The sequence below is a fragment of the Bos taurus genome, chromosome 10 (genome assembly GCF_002263795.3).
Source record: "Bos taurus isolate L1 Dominette 01449 registration number 42190680 breed Hereford chromosome 10, ARS-UCD2.0, whole genome shotgun sequence".
Classification (NCBI taxonomy): domain Eukaryota; kingdom Metazoa; phylum Chordata; class Mammalia; order Artiodactyla; family Bovidae; genus Bos; species Bos taurus.
Genome location: NC_037337.1, coordinates 4702732 through 4719817, shown reverse-complemented (window position 1 = coordinate 4719817; position 17086 = coordinate 4702732). Strand labels below are relative to the sequence as shown.

At 40.1% G+C, this 17086-nt stretch overlaps 1 protein-coding gene across 8 annotated transcripts in view; it reads right to left on the bottom strand.

Annotated features, from left to right (window-relative positions):
- Nucleotides 1–16961, bottom strand: part of AP3S1 (adaptor related protein complex 3 subunit sigma 1) — a 75754-nt gene extending 58793 nt beyond the window's left edge. For 6 of the 8 annotated variants that reach the window (XR_009496056.1, XR_009496055.1, XM_059890525.1 and 3 more), the window contains exon 1: nt 16761–16937. Coding sequence is in view for 6 of the 8 variants with exons in the window: in XM_059890525.1 (XP_059746508.1) it covers nt 16761–16829 (69 nt within the window). In the remaining 2 variants the exon portion in view is untranslated. 8 annotated transcript variants of the gene reach the window in all.
- Nucleotides 16962–17086: the final 125 nt, after the last annotated feature.

The window sequence follows — 17086 nt, the reverse complement described above, 5'->3', positions numbered from 1 at the left end:
TATACACAAAGAATAGATACTTTTAATTTCATCAGGCTTTTTGATAACAATAGTGGAAACTAAAAGGCAATAGAGCAATGCCATCAAAATTCTGAGGAAAGGTTATTTCCAGCAAGAATTCTATTGCTGGAATCTATTGCTGGTTAATGTAAAGTTACAGTCTCTTCAGACTTGCAAAGTCTCAAAAAATTTTATTAATATCTCCCATGATCTTTCTTTCTCAAGAAGTTACTGGAAGATATGTTCCACCATGGTAAGGTAATAAACCAAAATAACCAAGCAAGAGGAGATCCAACACAGGAACAGGAAAAATGAATATCTACAATAACAAAGATTCTAACATGACTGCCATAAAGCAGGTCCAAAGGATTTCAGGAGAGATTTCCTTTCTTTTTTTTGGTGGGTTCCAGAGTCCCCCTGTGGATAGCTGTTCAACAGCTAGTTGTGATTCTGGTCTCTCACACGAAGAGATGAACGCATGTCCTTCTACTCTGCCATCTTGAATCAATCTCTCCAGGAGAGATTTCTTCAGGAATAAGAAACTGAGAGAAAATGTATAGAACTGAGACAACTGACAAAGACATGAATTAGGGGTAAGTAAACTTTCTTTCAAACAAAAGATTAGATCAAAGGAAAAGGCAACTGTATCTTCAAGGAAAAGGGAATGTCAGGAAACACTAATCGACTTATGGTTCAGATGAGGATGGTGTTCACAAAAGAAACTAATGTAAACACCAAATACTGATCTAACCAAAATTATGAAATAACTATGAAAGGATTGGAAGGATACAGATGTTGAGAGGGAGAGGTCGAAAAAGAGCTAAATAATCATTTTCAATAGCAGAAGTCAACAGATCATGCCTACAAGTGAAAAATGCCCATTGCCTACAGGCAACGAAACAAGCATGTTATTTAGAGACATGTAATAAACACCGAGTTATCAGATAAATGTATGTACCTACAGGAGGGGGGGAATAAGAGCATGTTATTTTTCGTAATAAATTCTACAGAACTATATAATAGCTCTTTGTGTGTTTGTGTTCAGTCGCTTAGTCATATCCGACTCTTTATGACTCTTTACGACCCTGCTAGGGTCCTCATTCCATGGGATTTTCCCGGCAAGAATAATGGAATAGGTTGCCATTTCCTCCTCCAAAGGATATTCCTATCTCCTGCACTGCAGGCAGATTCTTTACTGCTGAGCCAGTGGGGAATCCAGTTACATTCTATAACCTATGCTTATGTATACAACTTTGATAAGCAAGCTAAAAATAAAAAAGGGAGGGAAGAGAGTATGGATTCTGCAACCAGACTACCTGGGTTTATTCCTGAATATGGTCTTTATTAACTGTGTAACTTTGAGCAAATTGCTTTACCTGCCTGAGTTTTCCTCTGGTAGCAAGAATAATAATATTTACTCACAGAGTTGTTGTGAGAATTGAATTAATACACATAATGCTCTAAAAAACAACAGCTGGCACATAATAAGCATGGATTAACATTGACTTACTCTAGAATATTCATTTAGAGGCCTTGTCATCATCCATTAAATAGCTCTAGAATTCTAATGATAGTATAAAGGTCGTACAGGAGTTTTAAGAAAAGTTATCTTTTTGCATTACATTATTGTTTATAAACAAATAACAGGTTAAATATGTTAAACTTTAATTACGTTTCACTGTTTTAACAGTAAAAAGAATTTCTCATACAAACTTCAAGACTGCTACTTGGAATCATCTTTCTTAAAATACCAAGCAATACTCAACTGAGAAAATCAATACTAGAAAGAAGCCCTGAAATTTTATTCAAGCAACCAAAGTCTAAGTTAAGATTAAACAAATCAAGTCTCTACAGACAAAAGACAATTTCCCTTTCTTTAAAAATCAACTTAATTTAACAGCTTTCATAAAGAAGCCTGGAGCTTGCTTCAGGCTGATCAGATTTCCTAATGCTACAGTTTCATAACAGAAGTCAAAAGATACACATACATTTCAGTCAGTCACATCTCCTAGATTACATCGGTCTAAAGACAACTAGAATTACATAAAGAAAACAATGCTTATTATTTTTAATACTTCTTAATCCACATTGAAAATTAAATTTTAAAAATCCAGTAGCCCACTAATAAAACCTTACCTTTTTCTATGTTCCTTCCTTGATTCTAAACATATATCCCAAACAAAAGGCGACTTTAAAACCCAAACTTTTCCCTAATCAGACAGTAAATGTATCATTATCCACTTCCCTGCCTCCCACAAATAATTTTTTTCTTAAAGTGCATTCATTTACTCCACTGAATGTCAGAATATCAACAATTACCAACACAAAAAGAAAGTTTCTTTTCCAAAAGAGCTTAAAACAAGAAATAAAATGAATATATCTACTTAGCATATTTATTTCATATGCTATATTTTGCCTTTTTTATTGTTCAAAAAAGAAATAGACATCTTTATGATAAAAGGGGATAACCTCTGACATAAGAACAGCACAAAAATTATATTCAATACTGTAAGAAGCCAAGGGGAACACATGATTTTCAGCAGCAAGATTATTTTCAAAGAAAAGTGACATATATCTAGGGATGGACTTACAGAACAGACAGAATTCAGGAATGCAGAGAAGGAGGAATGTGATGCTACTTGATATTGGAGGCAGAAGGAAAAGTCTGGGCCAAAGCAAGGACCAGAGCATGACCCAAGTGAGCAGCATATATGAGGAATAATAATTAGTTTACTTTGCATTAAAATGCAGAAGGGAGAGAAAGACTGTCTTTTTCCTAACGGGAAAAGAAATTTGCAAACTAAGCCACAGAGCACTCCAACATTTAGAAAACATGAAAAAGAGAAGCCCTCAACAAAAAAAATTCAGTTACGTGGGTTTTTTTTTTTTGCCAGATCTCGCCCAAGTTGGAAGTCTGCCTGGAAACTTGGTATATGTGAGTAGGCTTCACTTTTAGCCTGAGTGTATAAAGAACAAGCAGTCATCATACCCCTAAATCCCAACCAACAAGGAGAGAAGACAGCACCTGCAACAGAAATTATACTAGCGCTTGCCCAGACAGTTTATTAAATTTCTTTGAACTCAATGGTGTTTCCCCCTACAACATATAAAAATGTACTAATAATGCTTAGCACAAGAAAGCACTCAATATGTGAAAACTATTATCAACACTCTAAAATTAACATCTATCATACTAAGAAGTTTGCCACTTTCAGTGGCAAAAACCCTATTATTTAATTTAAGTAAAAAACAGCTGAGAAGGTGATAGACTGAGTCTGAAATATTTAAAGAGAGAGCCTGAACTGTGGTGGAAGCTGAAAGGTCTGAGAACTAAAAATCAAAGTAAAATTGGGGGAGGAAAGTTGGAGTAAGGTACCTAGACAATTCAATGGGAAAAGAATAGTCTTGTCCATAAATGGTGAGAGGAAAACTGGATAGCTACCTGCAAAAAATGACATTAACCTCTTACCCCACACCATACACAGAGCTAACTCAAAAAAAGATCACAGACCTAAATGTAAGAAAACTACAAAACTCCTGAAAGGAAATATAACCTATATGATCTTGGATTACACAAAGTTTTCTTAGATATGCCAAAATAACACAGGCAAAAGGAGGGGGGAAGGGAGGATAAATTGGACAAAATCAAAATAAGAAACCTTTAGGGACTTCCCTCAGAGAAGACAATGGCACCTCACTCCAGTACTCTTGCCTGGAAAAATCCCATGGTCAGAGGAGCCTGGTAGGCTGCAGTCCACGGGGTCGCTAAGAGTCGGGCACGACTGAGCGACTTCACTTTCACTTTTCACTTTCATGCATTGGAGAAGGAAATGGCAACCCACTCCAGTATTCTTGCCTGGAGAATCCCAGGGACAGAGGAGCCAAGTGGGCTGCCATCTATGGGGCCGCACAGAGTCGGACACGACTGAAGCGACTTAGCAGCAGAAGCAGCAGGGACTTCCCTTGTGGTCCACTGGTTAAGAATCCGCCTTCCAGGGCAGGGAATGTGGGTTTGAACCCTGGTCAGGGAACTAAGTTCCCACATGTCACAGGGTAACAAAGGCTGGGTACTGCAACAAAGAGGTGATGTGGCCAAATAAACACAGACTTTAAAAATCACAAACCTCTGTGCCGCAAATGACACTGTCAGGAAAGCAGAAGCAACAACAAAGATGCACAACTCATGTATCTGCAAGGTGTCTGCGTCCAGAGTAAATCAAGAACTCTTACAAACTCAATAACCAAAAGACACATAACCCAACTTAAAAAGGGATTAAGGATTTGAATAGACTTTTCCCCAAAGATATACAAATAGCCAATAAGCACATGAAAAGATGCTCACTGTCACTGTCATTAGGAAAATATAAACGAAAATCATGAGACACCATCTGACATCTACCACATTAACTAGAATCAAAAAGACATGTAATAAAATAAGAATTAATGAAGATATGGAGAAATTGGAACCTTCATACATTGCTGATGGGTATTTAAATCGGAATAGACAATCTGGAGAACAATCTGGCAGTTCTTTAAACAATTAATAAACATTGTTACCATATGACCTAGTCATTCCACTCCTAGATACATAACCAAAAGATATGAAAATACATGTCCACAGAAAAAATTTGTACATGAATGTTCATAGCAACACTATTCACAGTAGTCAAAAAGTTGAAACAGTTCAAACATCATCCATCAACTGATAAAGGGACAAACACATGTGGTATGTCTATACAATGGAATATTATTTGGCCATAAAAATGCAGTACTGATACGTGCTACAATATGGGTGAATCCTGAAAATATGCTAAGTGAAAAGACGTCAGCCACAAAAGACTACATATTTCATGATTTCATTTATATGAGATGTCTAGAATAGGCCAATCTAAATACACAGAAAATAGATTAATAGTTGCCCAAAGGCTGGGGGGAGTAGAGATTAGGGATTGACTGTTAATGGGTATGAGGTTTCCTTTGGTTTGATAAAAATGTTCTAAATATATATTATGCTGATAGTTGCATAATACAGCCATGAATAAAAAAATTTTTTTTAATCACTGAATTATATATACACTTTAAATGAGTAAATTTTATAGTATGTGAATTATAAATTATACCTTAAAGATTTTTTTAAAGGTTAGGTAATTCTTTAAAATTAAAAAAAAAAAAAAAAAAGCTAGGGCAAGTTTTTTAGCTTTCTGTTTAAAACACCTCCCAATGAAACTCTCTTCTCTGGAAGAATCTTGTAGAACTTTGCATTTTGTAATTAGAAGGAAGTTCACTCCAAAACAAGGTCTACAAAGAGACGATTCATTTTGAGGAAATAGAAAGAACATCCAGGAACAATCTCTGGACTGTTCTATAGTCCCTTAGCTATATAACTTTCCAACCAAGGATAGGAAGTAACAAGAAGTAGTAATAATAAAAGTAGCAACGAAAGTTATTATTAATTTAGGTAACAAGTACTGAGTTTTTATTATGCATCAGGTTTTGAAAGTATTTTCTTACCCAATATTCACTTTAAAAAACCTTTTTCAAAATAAAAGTCCACAGCAGAAGACTGGTTAAATAAATTATGATATATGATTCAATAAACTATTATATAGTCATTAAAAAATCATTTTCTGGATATGATACCAAAAGCACAGGAGAAAAAAAAAAGATGGACCTCACCAAAAGCAAAAATTTTGTGCATCAAAAGACACTATCCTTTGAAAAGGGATACCACTCCTTGGGTGAATAAGCAACTCACTGATTGGGAGAAAATATCTGCAAATCATGTATCTGATAAGAAGCAACTCAACAACAAAGAAACCAAATAGCCTGATTATAAAATGGGCAAAGTTCTTAGATATTTCTCCAAAGAAGATATACAAACGATCAGTAAACACACTAAACGACGCTCAACATCACTAGTTAACAGGGAAGTGTAACCTAACACCCAGGTTCACAGCAGCGTTATTCACAACAGTCAAAAAGTGGAACCCAAGCATCCATTAATAGACAAATGGACAAATAATGCATGGCACGTGCATATATACATATTATTCAGCCTTGAAAAAGAAGGAAAAGTTGACACATGCAATAACACTGTTAAATCTTTGAAGACACCATGCCAAGTGAAGGGCTTCCCAGGTGGCACTAGTGGTAAAGAGCCCATCTACCAATGCAGGAAAAATAAGAGACACAGGTTCAATCCCTGGGTCAGGAAGATCCCATGGAGGAGGTCATGGCAACCAACTCCAGTATTCTTGCCTGGAGAATCCCATGGACAAAGGAGCCTGGCAGGCTACAGTCCATGGGGTTGCAAAGAGTCAGACACGACTGAAGCAACCTAGCACGCATGCATACCACGTGCCTGCCAAGTGAAAGAGGCCAGTCATGAAAGGACAAACATTGCGAGATTTCTCTTTCATGAGATTCTTAACCAAATTCATTGAGACAGAAAGTAGAATGGTGGTCGCCAGTGGCTTTCCAGGGGGAAGGGGACAACGGGGGGTTAAGTGTTTAACAGTGTACAAAGTTTCAAGTGGGGAAGATGAAGAAGTTCTGCAGAGGGATGGTAGTGATGGTTACACAACACTTAATGCCACAGAGCTATATACTTAAAATGGTAAATCTGTTACAAATGTTTTATCACCATAAAAATCATTTTAGAACAATCACACTAAGAATTACCAGTGACAGGTAATGGCAGAATACATGTGCGGTGGGATGAACTCAAAGTCTTTCCCACTTAACTGGCGAGCACACAGTCATCAAAACAAAACAGTGGGTCTGACACCAATCAAGAGCCCTTTGCTCCTGGCTAACAAAGAGAACAGCGACTGACAGCCATGGATTCCTGCATTGGGAGGCTCCAAGCAAAGCAGAAAAGATGGAAATGCTTCCTGGCACAATAACAGAGCTGGTCTAGTAGGCATCACAGAGATTTTGCTCATCTATAATTAAGGCTGTGAGATGTCTGAGAAAGATAAATACTTTTCTTCTTGAGCTGTGTTACTTCACAGGTTACTTAGGAAACGAAACCAGCTTGATCACTGGTCTCATTAATATAGAGGCTGCACAGAATTGAGTGCTCACTTTTACCTTCATTTGCTGGGCGAGCTCTCCTGCCTCTCCAAACCAGGTAGAGAAGAAAATAATTGAGCAGAGGGGAGCATCACTACCTCTCCTGCATAGGCGAGAGGCAGTGTTCAACCATGCAAAATACAAGTGGGATTCAAGGAGAAACGCCTCTTCCTGTGGAGAGCACGACAGGGATGATGTCATCTGACTGAAAGACTCGAAGAAGAGAAGGCGCGGTTTGACACAGGCATGAGTCAGTCTCTCTCTCTCTCTCTCTCTCTCTCTCTCTCTCTCTCTCAGTTCATCTCCGGTCACTCTTCCCTGCGATCACTCCGCTTGCCTTCTCGCTATTCCTCCACACCAACTGTGGACCCGTCTGAGGGATCCTACACCTCTTTCTGCCTGAAACGTTCTTTCCTGAGTTTTTCTCAAACACTCCCTCATCTCATACAGTTCATCTTCTCCAACATCAGGTTTGTAAGGAGTCTTTCCTTGATGATTTTATTTAAGATAGCTTGTCCCCATCATTCTTTATCCCCCTACATGGCTTCATTTTTTTTTTCACAGACTAATCACACAGTTTGACATAATTCATTTATTGTTTATTTGTCGTCACTGGAAAGTATTAATAAACCCATAGGGCAGGGAGGCTGTCAGTCTTACGCATTACAATATTACCAGAGCTTAGAACAGGGGCATACAAAACAACATATAAACATGTGTTGAAGGAATATGGGCAGGGGAGAAGAGAAAGGAGAGTGCAATGGGCAGGTCAGATAGTATCCCAAAAGGACACTCTTACTTTCAAAGGACTAAGCCTGGAAGTGTCTCCCCTTGGAGTCTTAAGAATTTAACACCTGATAGCGAGAATGTTGGCCTTTACTCCTCTTACACAGCTTGAGAGTTTCCTGACCCTTTAGCAAAGAAAGCTGAAAATCTGTATTGCAGTTCAGATGAGTTGGTGAGAGGAAGGCTGACAGGGCCAGAATTGCCTTGGCTTAGCAGCAGCAGTGAAAAAATCAGTAACCCAAAAGTACAAAGACAATTTCAAGTGCTAAAGAAGGAATCCCTTGACTTTATCACAAAAATTAGCAAAGATTTCCTTTCAGAATCAAAAAAAGGGAAGGGCCCTGATACACTCAGGTTACTTACGTAAGTTCAATTCTATGGGGGGAGGGAGGAAGATATATATGGAGGAAAAAATACATGCAAGTTATTAAAATACAATTAACATACATTATGCATTTTTAAATATTTAATAATCAAACAGCTAGACATGAGATGGTTGGATAGGATCACCAACTCAATGAACATGAATCTGACCAAACACTGGGAGATAGCGAAGGACAAGGAAGCCTGGTATGCTGCAGTCCATGGGATTGCAAAGAGGTGGACATGACTTAGTGACACGACATTAACAGCAAGACATTAAAATATTTGGTTATCTTAAAGCCACAAGTGTTCTATAAATCCAATGACAGCTTCAACGCATTCTTTGTGTTATTAGTGTCTAAAAGGGATATACTCTTCATTGGGATACTCTAGAGAAAAAATTTAAGAAGACATAGAGAAGAAGTACATTAAATAGCAACAGTTATCTATGGGTGGTGAAATCAAGGATGACCTTAGTGATCTTAATACTTACATATTTTTCATGTAATCACAATAAATTTACTTAAAAATTAAAACAATAAATAATTTAGCAATCAGCTTAACCAAAGAAATATAATACTGCCACCTGATACAAGGCCTTTTTCTGTTCTGAAAGGCAGAGGAGTGGACTATAATTTTTCCCCCAAACCAAAAATCACTGTGATGGTGAACATTTTATTTCTTCCTTTCAACACAATTGGCAACAGGTTTATTAATCTTAATTTTTTAAAAAGCAAGTCTTTAAGCATACTACCTACGAAAATTGTGATTATATTAGGATTTGAATTTTTCAATATTCCACTGGTATAAGGAATACCTTGAACTAAGTACTAAGTATGATTTTTTGTGTCACGTGTTCAGAACCACATAGTACCAAGAACTAGTCTTGACAGTAACATCCTCAGAAACAATCTAAAATTACTGAGAAGGGGGCTTCCCTGGAGGTCCAGTGGTTACGAATCTGCTTTGCAATGCAAGGGACACGGGTTTGACCCCTAGTCCAGGAGCTCCCACATGCTGCACAGCAACTAAGCCCACGTGCCACAATGACTGGGCCAGGGCTCTAGAGCCCGGGAGCCGCAACTGCTGAGCCCACTCCTGCAGCTACTGAAGCCCCTGTGCCTCGAGTCTGTGCTCCTCAACAGAAGACGCCATGCAACGAGAAGCCAGCACACCACAGCAAAGGGAAGCTCCGCTTGCCACAACTAGGGAAAGCCTGTCTTTGGCAATGAAGACCCTCCAACCAGAAAATAAAATAAATCTTTAAAAAAAAATAAAATAAAATTACAGAGAAGAAGAAAATATCTATTCAAAAGAAATAACATGAGCCCTTATGATTATACAGTGGAAGTGAGAAATAGATTTAAGGGCCTAGATCTGATAGATACAGTGCCTGATGAACTATGGAATGAGGTTCGTGACATTGTACGGGAGACAGGGATCAAGACCATCCCCATGGAAAAGAAATGCAAAAAAGCAAAATGGCTGTCTGGGGAGGCCTTACAAATAGCTGTAAAAAGAAGCGAAAAGCAAAGGAGAAAAGGAAAGATATAAGCGTTTGAATGCAGAGTTCCAAAGAATAGCAAGAATAGATAAGAAAGCCTTCCTCAGCGATCAATGCAAAGAAATAGAGGAAAACAACAGAATGGGAAAGACTAGAGATCTCTTCAAGAAAATTAGAGATACCAAGGGAACATTTCATGCAAAGATGGGCTCGATAAAGAACAGAAGTGGTATGGACCTAACAGAAGCAGAAGATATTAAGAAGAGATGGCAAGAATACACAGAAGAACTGTACAAAAAAGATCTTCCTGACCCAGATAATCACGATGGTGTGATCACTGACCTAGAGCCAGACATCCTGGAATGTGAAGTCAAGTGGGCCTTAGAAAGTATCACTACGAACAAAGCTAGTGGAGGTGATGGAATTCCAGTTGAGCTCTTTCAAATCCTGAAAGATGATGCTGTGAAAGTGCTGCACTCAATATGCCAGCAAATCTGGAAAACTCAGCAGTGGCCACAGGACTGGAAAAGGTCAGTTTTCATTCCAACCCCAAAGAAAGGCAATGCCAAAGAATGCTCAAACTACCGCACAATTGCACTCATCTCACACTAGTAAAGTAATGCTCAAAATTCTCCCAGCCAGGCTTCAGCAATATGTGAACCGTGAACTTCCTGATGTTCAAGCTACTTTTAGAAAAGGCAGAGGAACCAGAGATCAAATTTCCAACATCTGCTGGATCATGGAAAAAGCAAGAGAGTTCCAGAAAAACACCTATTTCTGCTTTATTGACTATGCCAAAGCCTTTGACTGTGTGGATCACAATAAACTGTGGAAAATTCTGAAAGAGATGGGAATACCAGACCACCTGACCTGCCTTTAGAGAAATCTGTATGCAGGTCAGGAAGCAACAGTTAGAACTGGACATGGAACAACAGACTGGTTCCAAAAAGGAAAAGGAGTACGTCAAGGCTGTATATTGTCACCCTGCTTATTTAACTTATATGCAGAGTACATCATGAGAAACACTGGGCTGGAAGAAGCACAGGCTGGAATCAAGATAGCTGGGAGAAGTATCAATAACCTCAGAGATACAGATGACACCACCCTTATGGCAGAAAAGTGAAGAGGAACTAAAAAACCTCTTGATGAAAGTGAAAGTGGACAGTGAAAAAGTTGGCTTAAAGCTCAACATTCAGAAAATGAAGATCATGGCATCTGGTCCCATCACTTCATGGGAAGTAGATGGGGAAACAAAGGTCCGTCTAGTCAAGGCTATGGTTTTTCCAGTGGTCATGTATGGATGTGAGAGTTGGACTGTGAAGAAGGCTGAGCGCTGAAGAATTGATGCCTTTGAACTGTGGTGTTGGAGAAGACTCTTGAAGAGTCCCTTGGACTGCAAGGAGATCCAACCAGTCCATTCTAAAGGAGATCAGCCCTGGGATTTCTTTGGAAGGAATGATGCTAAAGCTGAAACTCCAGCACTTTGGCCACCTCATGCGAAGAGTTGACTCATTGGAAAAGACTCTGATGCTGGGAGGGATTGGGAGCAGGAGGAGAAGGGGATGACAGAGGATGAGATGGCTGGATGGCATCACTGACTCGATGGACGTGAGTCTGGGTGAACTCCGGGAGCTGGTGATGGACAGGGAGGCCTGGCATGCTGCGATTCATGGAGTTGCAAAGAGTCGGACACGACTGAGCGACTGAACTGAACTGAACCGAACTAATGAAGAGGGAATAGTGGATACTTTTTTGCCTACCCACATCCATTCCTCTCTTCCATTTTTCCAACAGAATACCAATTTTCTTCATATTTCCACCCTCATCCTCAGCTGTAAGTGAAAGTGTGAAAGTCGCTCAGTCGTGTCTGACTCTTTGTGACCACATGGACTATACACTTCATAGAATTCTACAGGCCAGAATACTGGAGTGGGTAGTCTTTCTCTTCTCCAGGGGATCTTCCCAACCCAGGGATTGAACCCAGGTCTCCTGCATTGCAGGTGGCTTCTTTACCAGCTGAACCACAAGGGAAGCCTGAGCTGTAAGGGTGGATCCCAGTTACTCTAACCAGACTGGGTAGAACCACCCAGACTGAAGGGAAAGATATAGTCTAGGATTATAGGAACAGATCTCTCTCTCCTTGTTGATTTTATTAATTATAACTGATTTCAAGGAGGAAATCAACCTTTGGATATCAACTTTGTAAAGTGCAGGGCAGAGAAAGAGAAAGAAACTGGATTTATAGTGAAGTCATTGATTTGCTGAATCAAATAATTTTGGAGTTTGTCTATTAGTCTGCATTTCCTATTCTGTATCCTAACAAAGTTCCTTTTAAAGCAAATTGGAGTCAGGTTACATAAAACTCAATTTGTATAGCCAAAAGTGTCCTAACTCATGTGGAAGGAAATAAAATAATTTTGAATTATCTTGTTAACAAACCAGTCAAATACTATGTGTTAATATGTGATAATACCTAAATTTAAACTTAGAATTGTTGACATACAATCATAAAAATAAGTTTAACTATCCCACTTGCCACAATGTCTTAATAGCTGCAAAAAAAGACATCAGTCAACACCAATGCATCTTTCTCAAAGAACTTTTTGAAAGAAAAATAGTTATATATACTTATACTTTATATTTTTTATGTAAACAAATTCAAAAAAAGGAAAGAACAATATAAGCATTCTATCTAGGGCTTTCATTTAGTTGAAAAACAACTTAATAATCAGATATAGTTTATAAGAATGTTGAGACAACTCATGTATGTAATAGTTTGAAAACTTTCCTCTTTGTACTTTGTGTATACCCTTATAAATACACAATTGCTTAAATCTGTAGACACCATTACAATAATTCATATAAAAGGAAAACACTTTTATTTTATTACAGATATTCACCAAAGGATATGCCATGGTGCATTAATAACATGAGAATCATAACCCAAGGGTTTTTTTCCTTGCTTGATGGCTATATAAAATATATATATGGCTTATGAAATATAAATCTCTTTAGTGATTTATAGTAATATACAAATATTGCCAGGCAAATATTAAAACACTAAAGTTTACTGTTGCCAAGTCGCTGTGGCTAAATGTCAATTAAAGAAGTAAAGCAAGAAAAACATTTGAATTTCTGCAGTCAACTTCAAGGATGTGCTTGCGTGCTAAGTTGCTTCAGTCGTGTCTGACTCTTTGCAACCCTATGGACTGTAGCCTGCCAGGTTCCTCTGTCCATGGAATTCTCTAGGCAAAAATACTGGAGTGGGTTGCCATGCCCTCCTCCAGGGGATGTTCCCGACCCAGGGAGAGAAGCCGCATCTCTTACGTCTCTTTCATTGGCAGGTAGGTTCTTTTATCACTAGCGACATCTGGGAAGCCCAGTTCAAGAATACAGGAGGGAAAAACAAAAGTGAATGAATTCTGAGTCCACTTTTTAAATCTTACATGTCTGATTCTAGCAGAATGAACCAAAAACATCAGTTTAGAAAACCGAGGGTGACTTTATATGTCCCATACATTGAACAGCAGGTTGGAGGCACCATCAAATCTAAATATTTATTACAGCAAGAACTGGAAATCTGTATTATTAAAGGGTAAATACAAACTGTTGTATCATAAGGGAGAATAAATGAGAAATAGAAATTCAATGCAGTAAGGGAAACTGGTTGGCATGGTTAAACAGTTTTCAAACTCTTCGGTGTCAAATCATTATTGCTGGACTCAAAGCTCAGCATCCTATCAGAGTACAGGAATGATACCCAAACCACATCCCTAGATATCCCTCAATAAATTAAGCTCAAAACTCTCAATGTTATTGGATATGTACTTCTTAAAGCCTCTTTCAACTAAAAACCAAAACAGCTGCAGCAACAGCTGTTTCCTCATTACTTCCGTCCTAAAGACATGGATTCTTAAAACTTTCAGTTAATAAAAAGACTAAATTTTAGAGTTGGAAGGAATAAGAAATACAGAGTTCTTTATATTTAAGGCTTAATGTTGATTGCAGAGGGTAACACTGCTACTGCGGCTAAGTCACTTCAGTCGTGTCCGACTCTGTGCGACCGCATAGACGTCAGTCTACCAGGCTCCCCCGTCCTTGGGATTCTCCAGGCAAGAACACTGGAGTGGGTTGCCAAATCTGTTTAAAACCTGATACCTTCCATTAAGGAATGTATAGGATGCACCAAGGAATTATGCAATCTGAAACAGAATAGTATACCATCATAAAATAAAAACAAAATCCTAAGAACCAAGAGGAATCTTTAAGCAAGACAAAAAGGCTTCAACGGATGCTTAAGTGATGAGGTACACCTGGAACCTGGGCATCTGGCAATGGTAGGGAAGGACACCGCAGGCAGTGAGAATAGAATAAACTCTGTTGCCCCATACACACAGGCCTTGCTTCCTCCTTCTGCAGACAGTCTGTTCTTGCCATGCTAGTCCTGGTGTTCTTCCAACAGGACACGTTCTTCCATTCCCTCCTTAGGACTTTTGCACCTACTTCTCCCTTTGCCTGGAAAGAATTTCCCCCAGATAATTGCAACGCTGCCTTTCTCACCTCTTCCAAGTCTTTGCTCAAGTATCACCATCTCAGCAGAAACTTATCTGACTATTCTATTTTAAAGTGCCACCTTTGCATTCCCTATCACCCTTCCCTGCTTTATTTTTCCCACAGCACCTATTACTATCTGGCATGGTATATATTCTACTTATTAGCTTTGTCTATGTCCCAGCTGAAAAAGCATAAGTTATCTGTTTGTTCACCTCCAAATTTTAAAACACTGCCTGCACACGGTAGGCATGAAATCAGTATTTGTTGACAAACTGACTGATGGAATAAAAACTGAATAAATGAACTGATTGAATGAAAAGGATTTCTGCCATCAAATGGCAAGCAAATATACAAATAATCTCAAATTATTCCTGAATGACAAAAATAAATAAAAAGCTGGCAAAACTCGAGTTATGAAAGAGTAATAACATTTCCTGGCATCCCCCACTTCCTCATGTTCAGTGACCACTAGATTCTTCTTTTACATCTCTTAGCAACCTACTCCCAGCCACACCAGTCATTTAGCAATGGACATGAGTTTGAGCAAATTCCGCGAGATAGTAAAGGACAGGAAAACCTGGAGTGCTGCAGTTCACAGGGTCGCAAAGAGTCAGACATTTCTTCACGACTGAACAACAAAATGACACCAGAGCTGCCACTGTTCCACATTAACCTTACTGCTACCTCCTGAGTAAAGGTTAAAGATATTTCTGTTGCCAGCAATGGACAAGAGAAAAGAGGTATTTCTGCATTTCAAATTCGACACATTTTTCTGCACATAGTTAAAGTCTACACTACAGGAGTAGTTACACTGATATTATGGATTAGCCACAAAACCTTCTACTTTGAATAGCGCTTAATTATTAAGTGGAGATATGGAGAAACACATGTTAAAATTCTGTTTCACAACTGGAACATACTGTTTCTACACTGCAAATGGATGGCAGGACAAAATGGCTCAAAGAAAGATACCTTCAGGAAAGGCTAGCACAACAATGTATTTAAGGCAAATGGGTAACAATGTAAAATCAAGGGGATTTTTTTCCATTCAGAAAAATCAACTAGAATTTTATCCTGGATTAAAGAATGATGTAGAATTCTTAAACGTATTAGGATGGAAATTATACTACACTAAAATGAAACAGGAGTAGTAGAAAATATTCTTTTCTACTTATCGCCAGCAAAAGCAAAATTACTTACGGATATGAGAAATGAGCTCAAGATTTCTCACTTCAACTAACACCTCCACACAGACTGCATTATCATTTCAGGCAAAGTGAAACTGTCACATTTAATTTTTAAAGGCAGGAATGACTTCCATCTGGGATTTATCTGCATAAAAGTGTTAGCCGTGGCACAGTTTCAATATTTAATTGAAAGTTCATTTTCTGGCTCTAAGCAAAATGTCCAATACAAACTTATATACAACAATAAATAATGCAACAATAAACAAGAGTCATATGTCCACATTAATCCTATCACTGAGAGCCTAATTTTGTGTTTCCACAGTGGTAAATTTTGCCCTCAGATAGGCACACTGGTCTGTAACCCTCCATCAAACAGTGATAAATTACTTGTAAATTATTACCGTAAAACCTGCGTTTTCCCACAATATTTACACTTCTGAAAGAGTTGAACAAATATTACTATTCTCTGCAAGCAGAAGAAAAACTATAAATTAGGGCAAACTCCCTTACGTAGAAAAATGACAAACCAGTCGCTGAAATGGTCACTTTCAGGTATAGCATCGCCGTTCTACTTGATCAAACAATCCTCGCCAGTTAATGCAGGAGTAAATAAAATACAGCCGCTAGGGGAAAAGCCACAGAGAAACGTTAGGTCCTCACTTATCTTTGTCGTTAAAAAGGAGACACCGGAAAGTCACACTGAGCACTCGATCACGTATGGCAGCCTACGGGAGAGACTACAGAGCGTGCAGGTCTCTCCAAACGCAGGAAGCCAAAGTTCCTGCGCGACAAGAGGATTACAGCGGAAAAAAAAAAAAACAAAACACTAGCCCATCTGTCCACACAGGAGAAGAGAAAGAAGTCAGGCAGGAAAGGCTGGGAGTCGGGGAGGTGGGGCTGCCAGACCAACCGGCTCTAACAGTCTCCCTCGGCTGCTAACAGGAGCGGGCTGCAAACCCGGGTGGGCTGCAAACCCCGCGCGCTCAGGTGGGCTGCAGCCGCCGGACCCGCTTCGGCCCCGCACCGGGAAGTCTCCAGGGCCTCGCCCGCACAGCCGGGAAGCCACCCAGCCCACAGACAAGCGGAGGAGCCGCCTGAGAAAAGCCACGTCGGAGGAAGGGAGCGCGGCGGGAGGTGGGCACCCGGCACACCCACCCGGAGGCTGACAGCCAGGAGCGCGCGGCGGCCGGGGCGCCAGAAGGGCCGCGACGCGCCTGAGGGGGTCGCCCGGAGGGCGCTGCCGGCCGCCAACGACTCCCCCCTCGCCCGGATCGGCGGCGGCGGGCACTCACATAGGGCTGGTAGAACTTGGAGAGCCGCGGCTTCCCGTGGTTGTTAAAGATGAGGATCGCCTTGATCATGGCTGAGCCGGGCGGACCGGGTGGGAGCTGGGGGCCAGGGCGGGGGCGGGCGCGCGAGCCTCGCCTCCGGATCTCGCCGGCTGTCCTTCCCCACCCGCCCCCTCGCGCACACGCGCGCGCGCGCGCCCCCGAGATTCGGGGCGGGGCTTGCATGGGGCGGGGCTTGGGAGGGGTTGGCACGGGGGGAAGCGGAAATAGCTCCAGGACCGGGGCGCGGAGCTGAGGGGCGCGTGCGCACTCGGCGGCTGACGGAGACG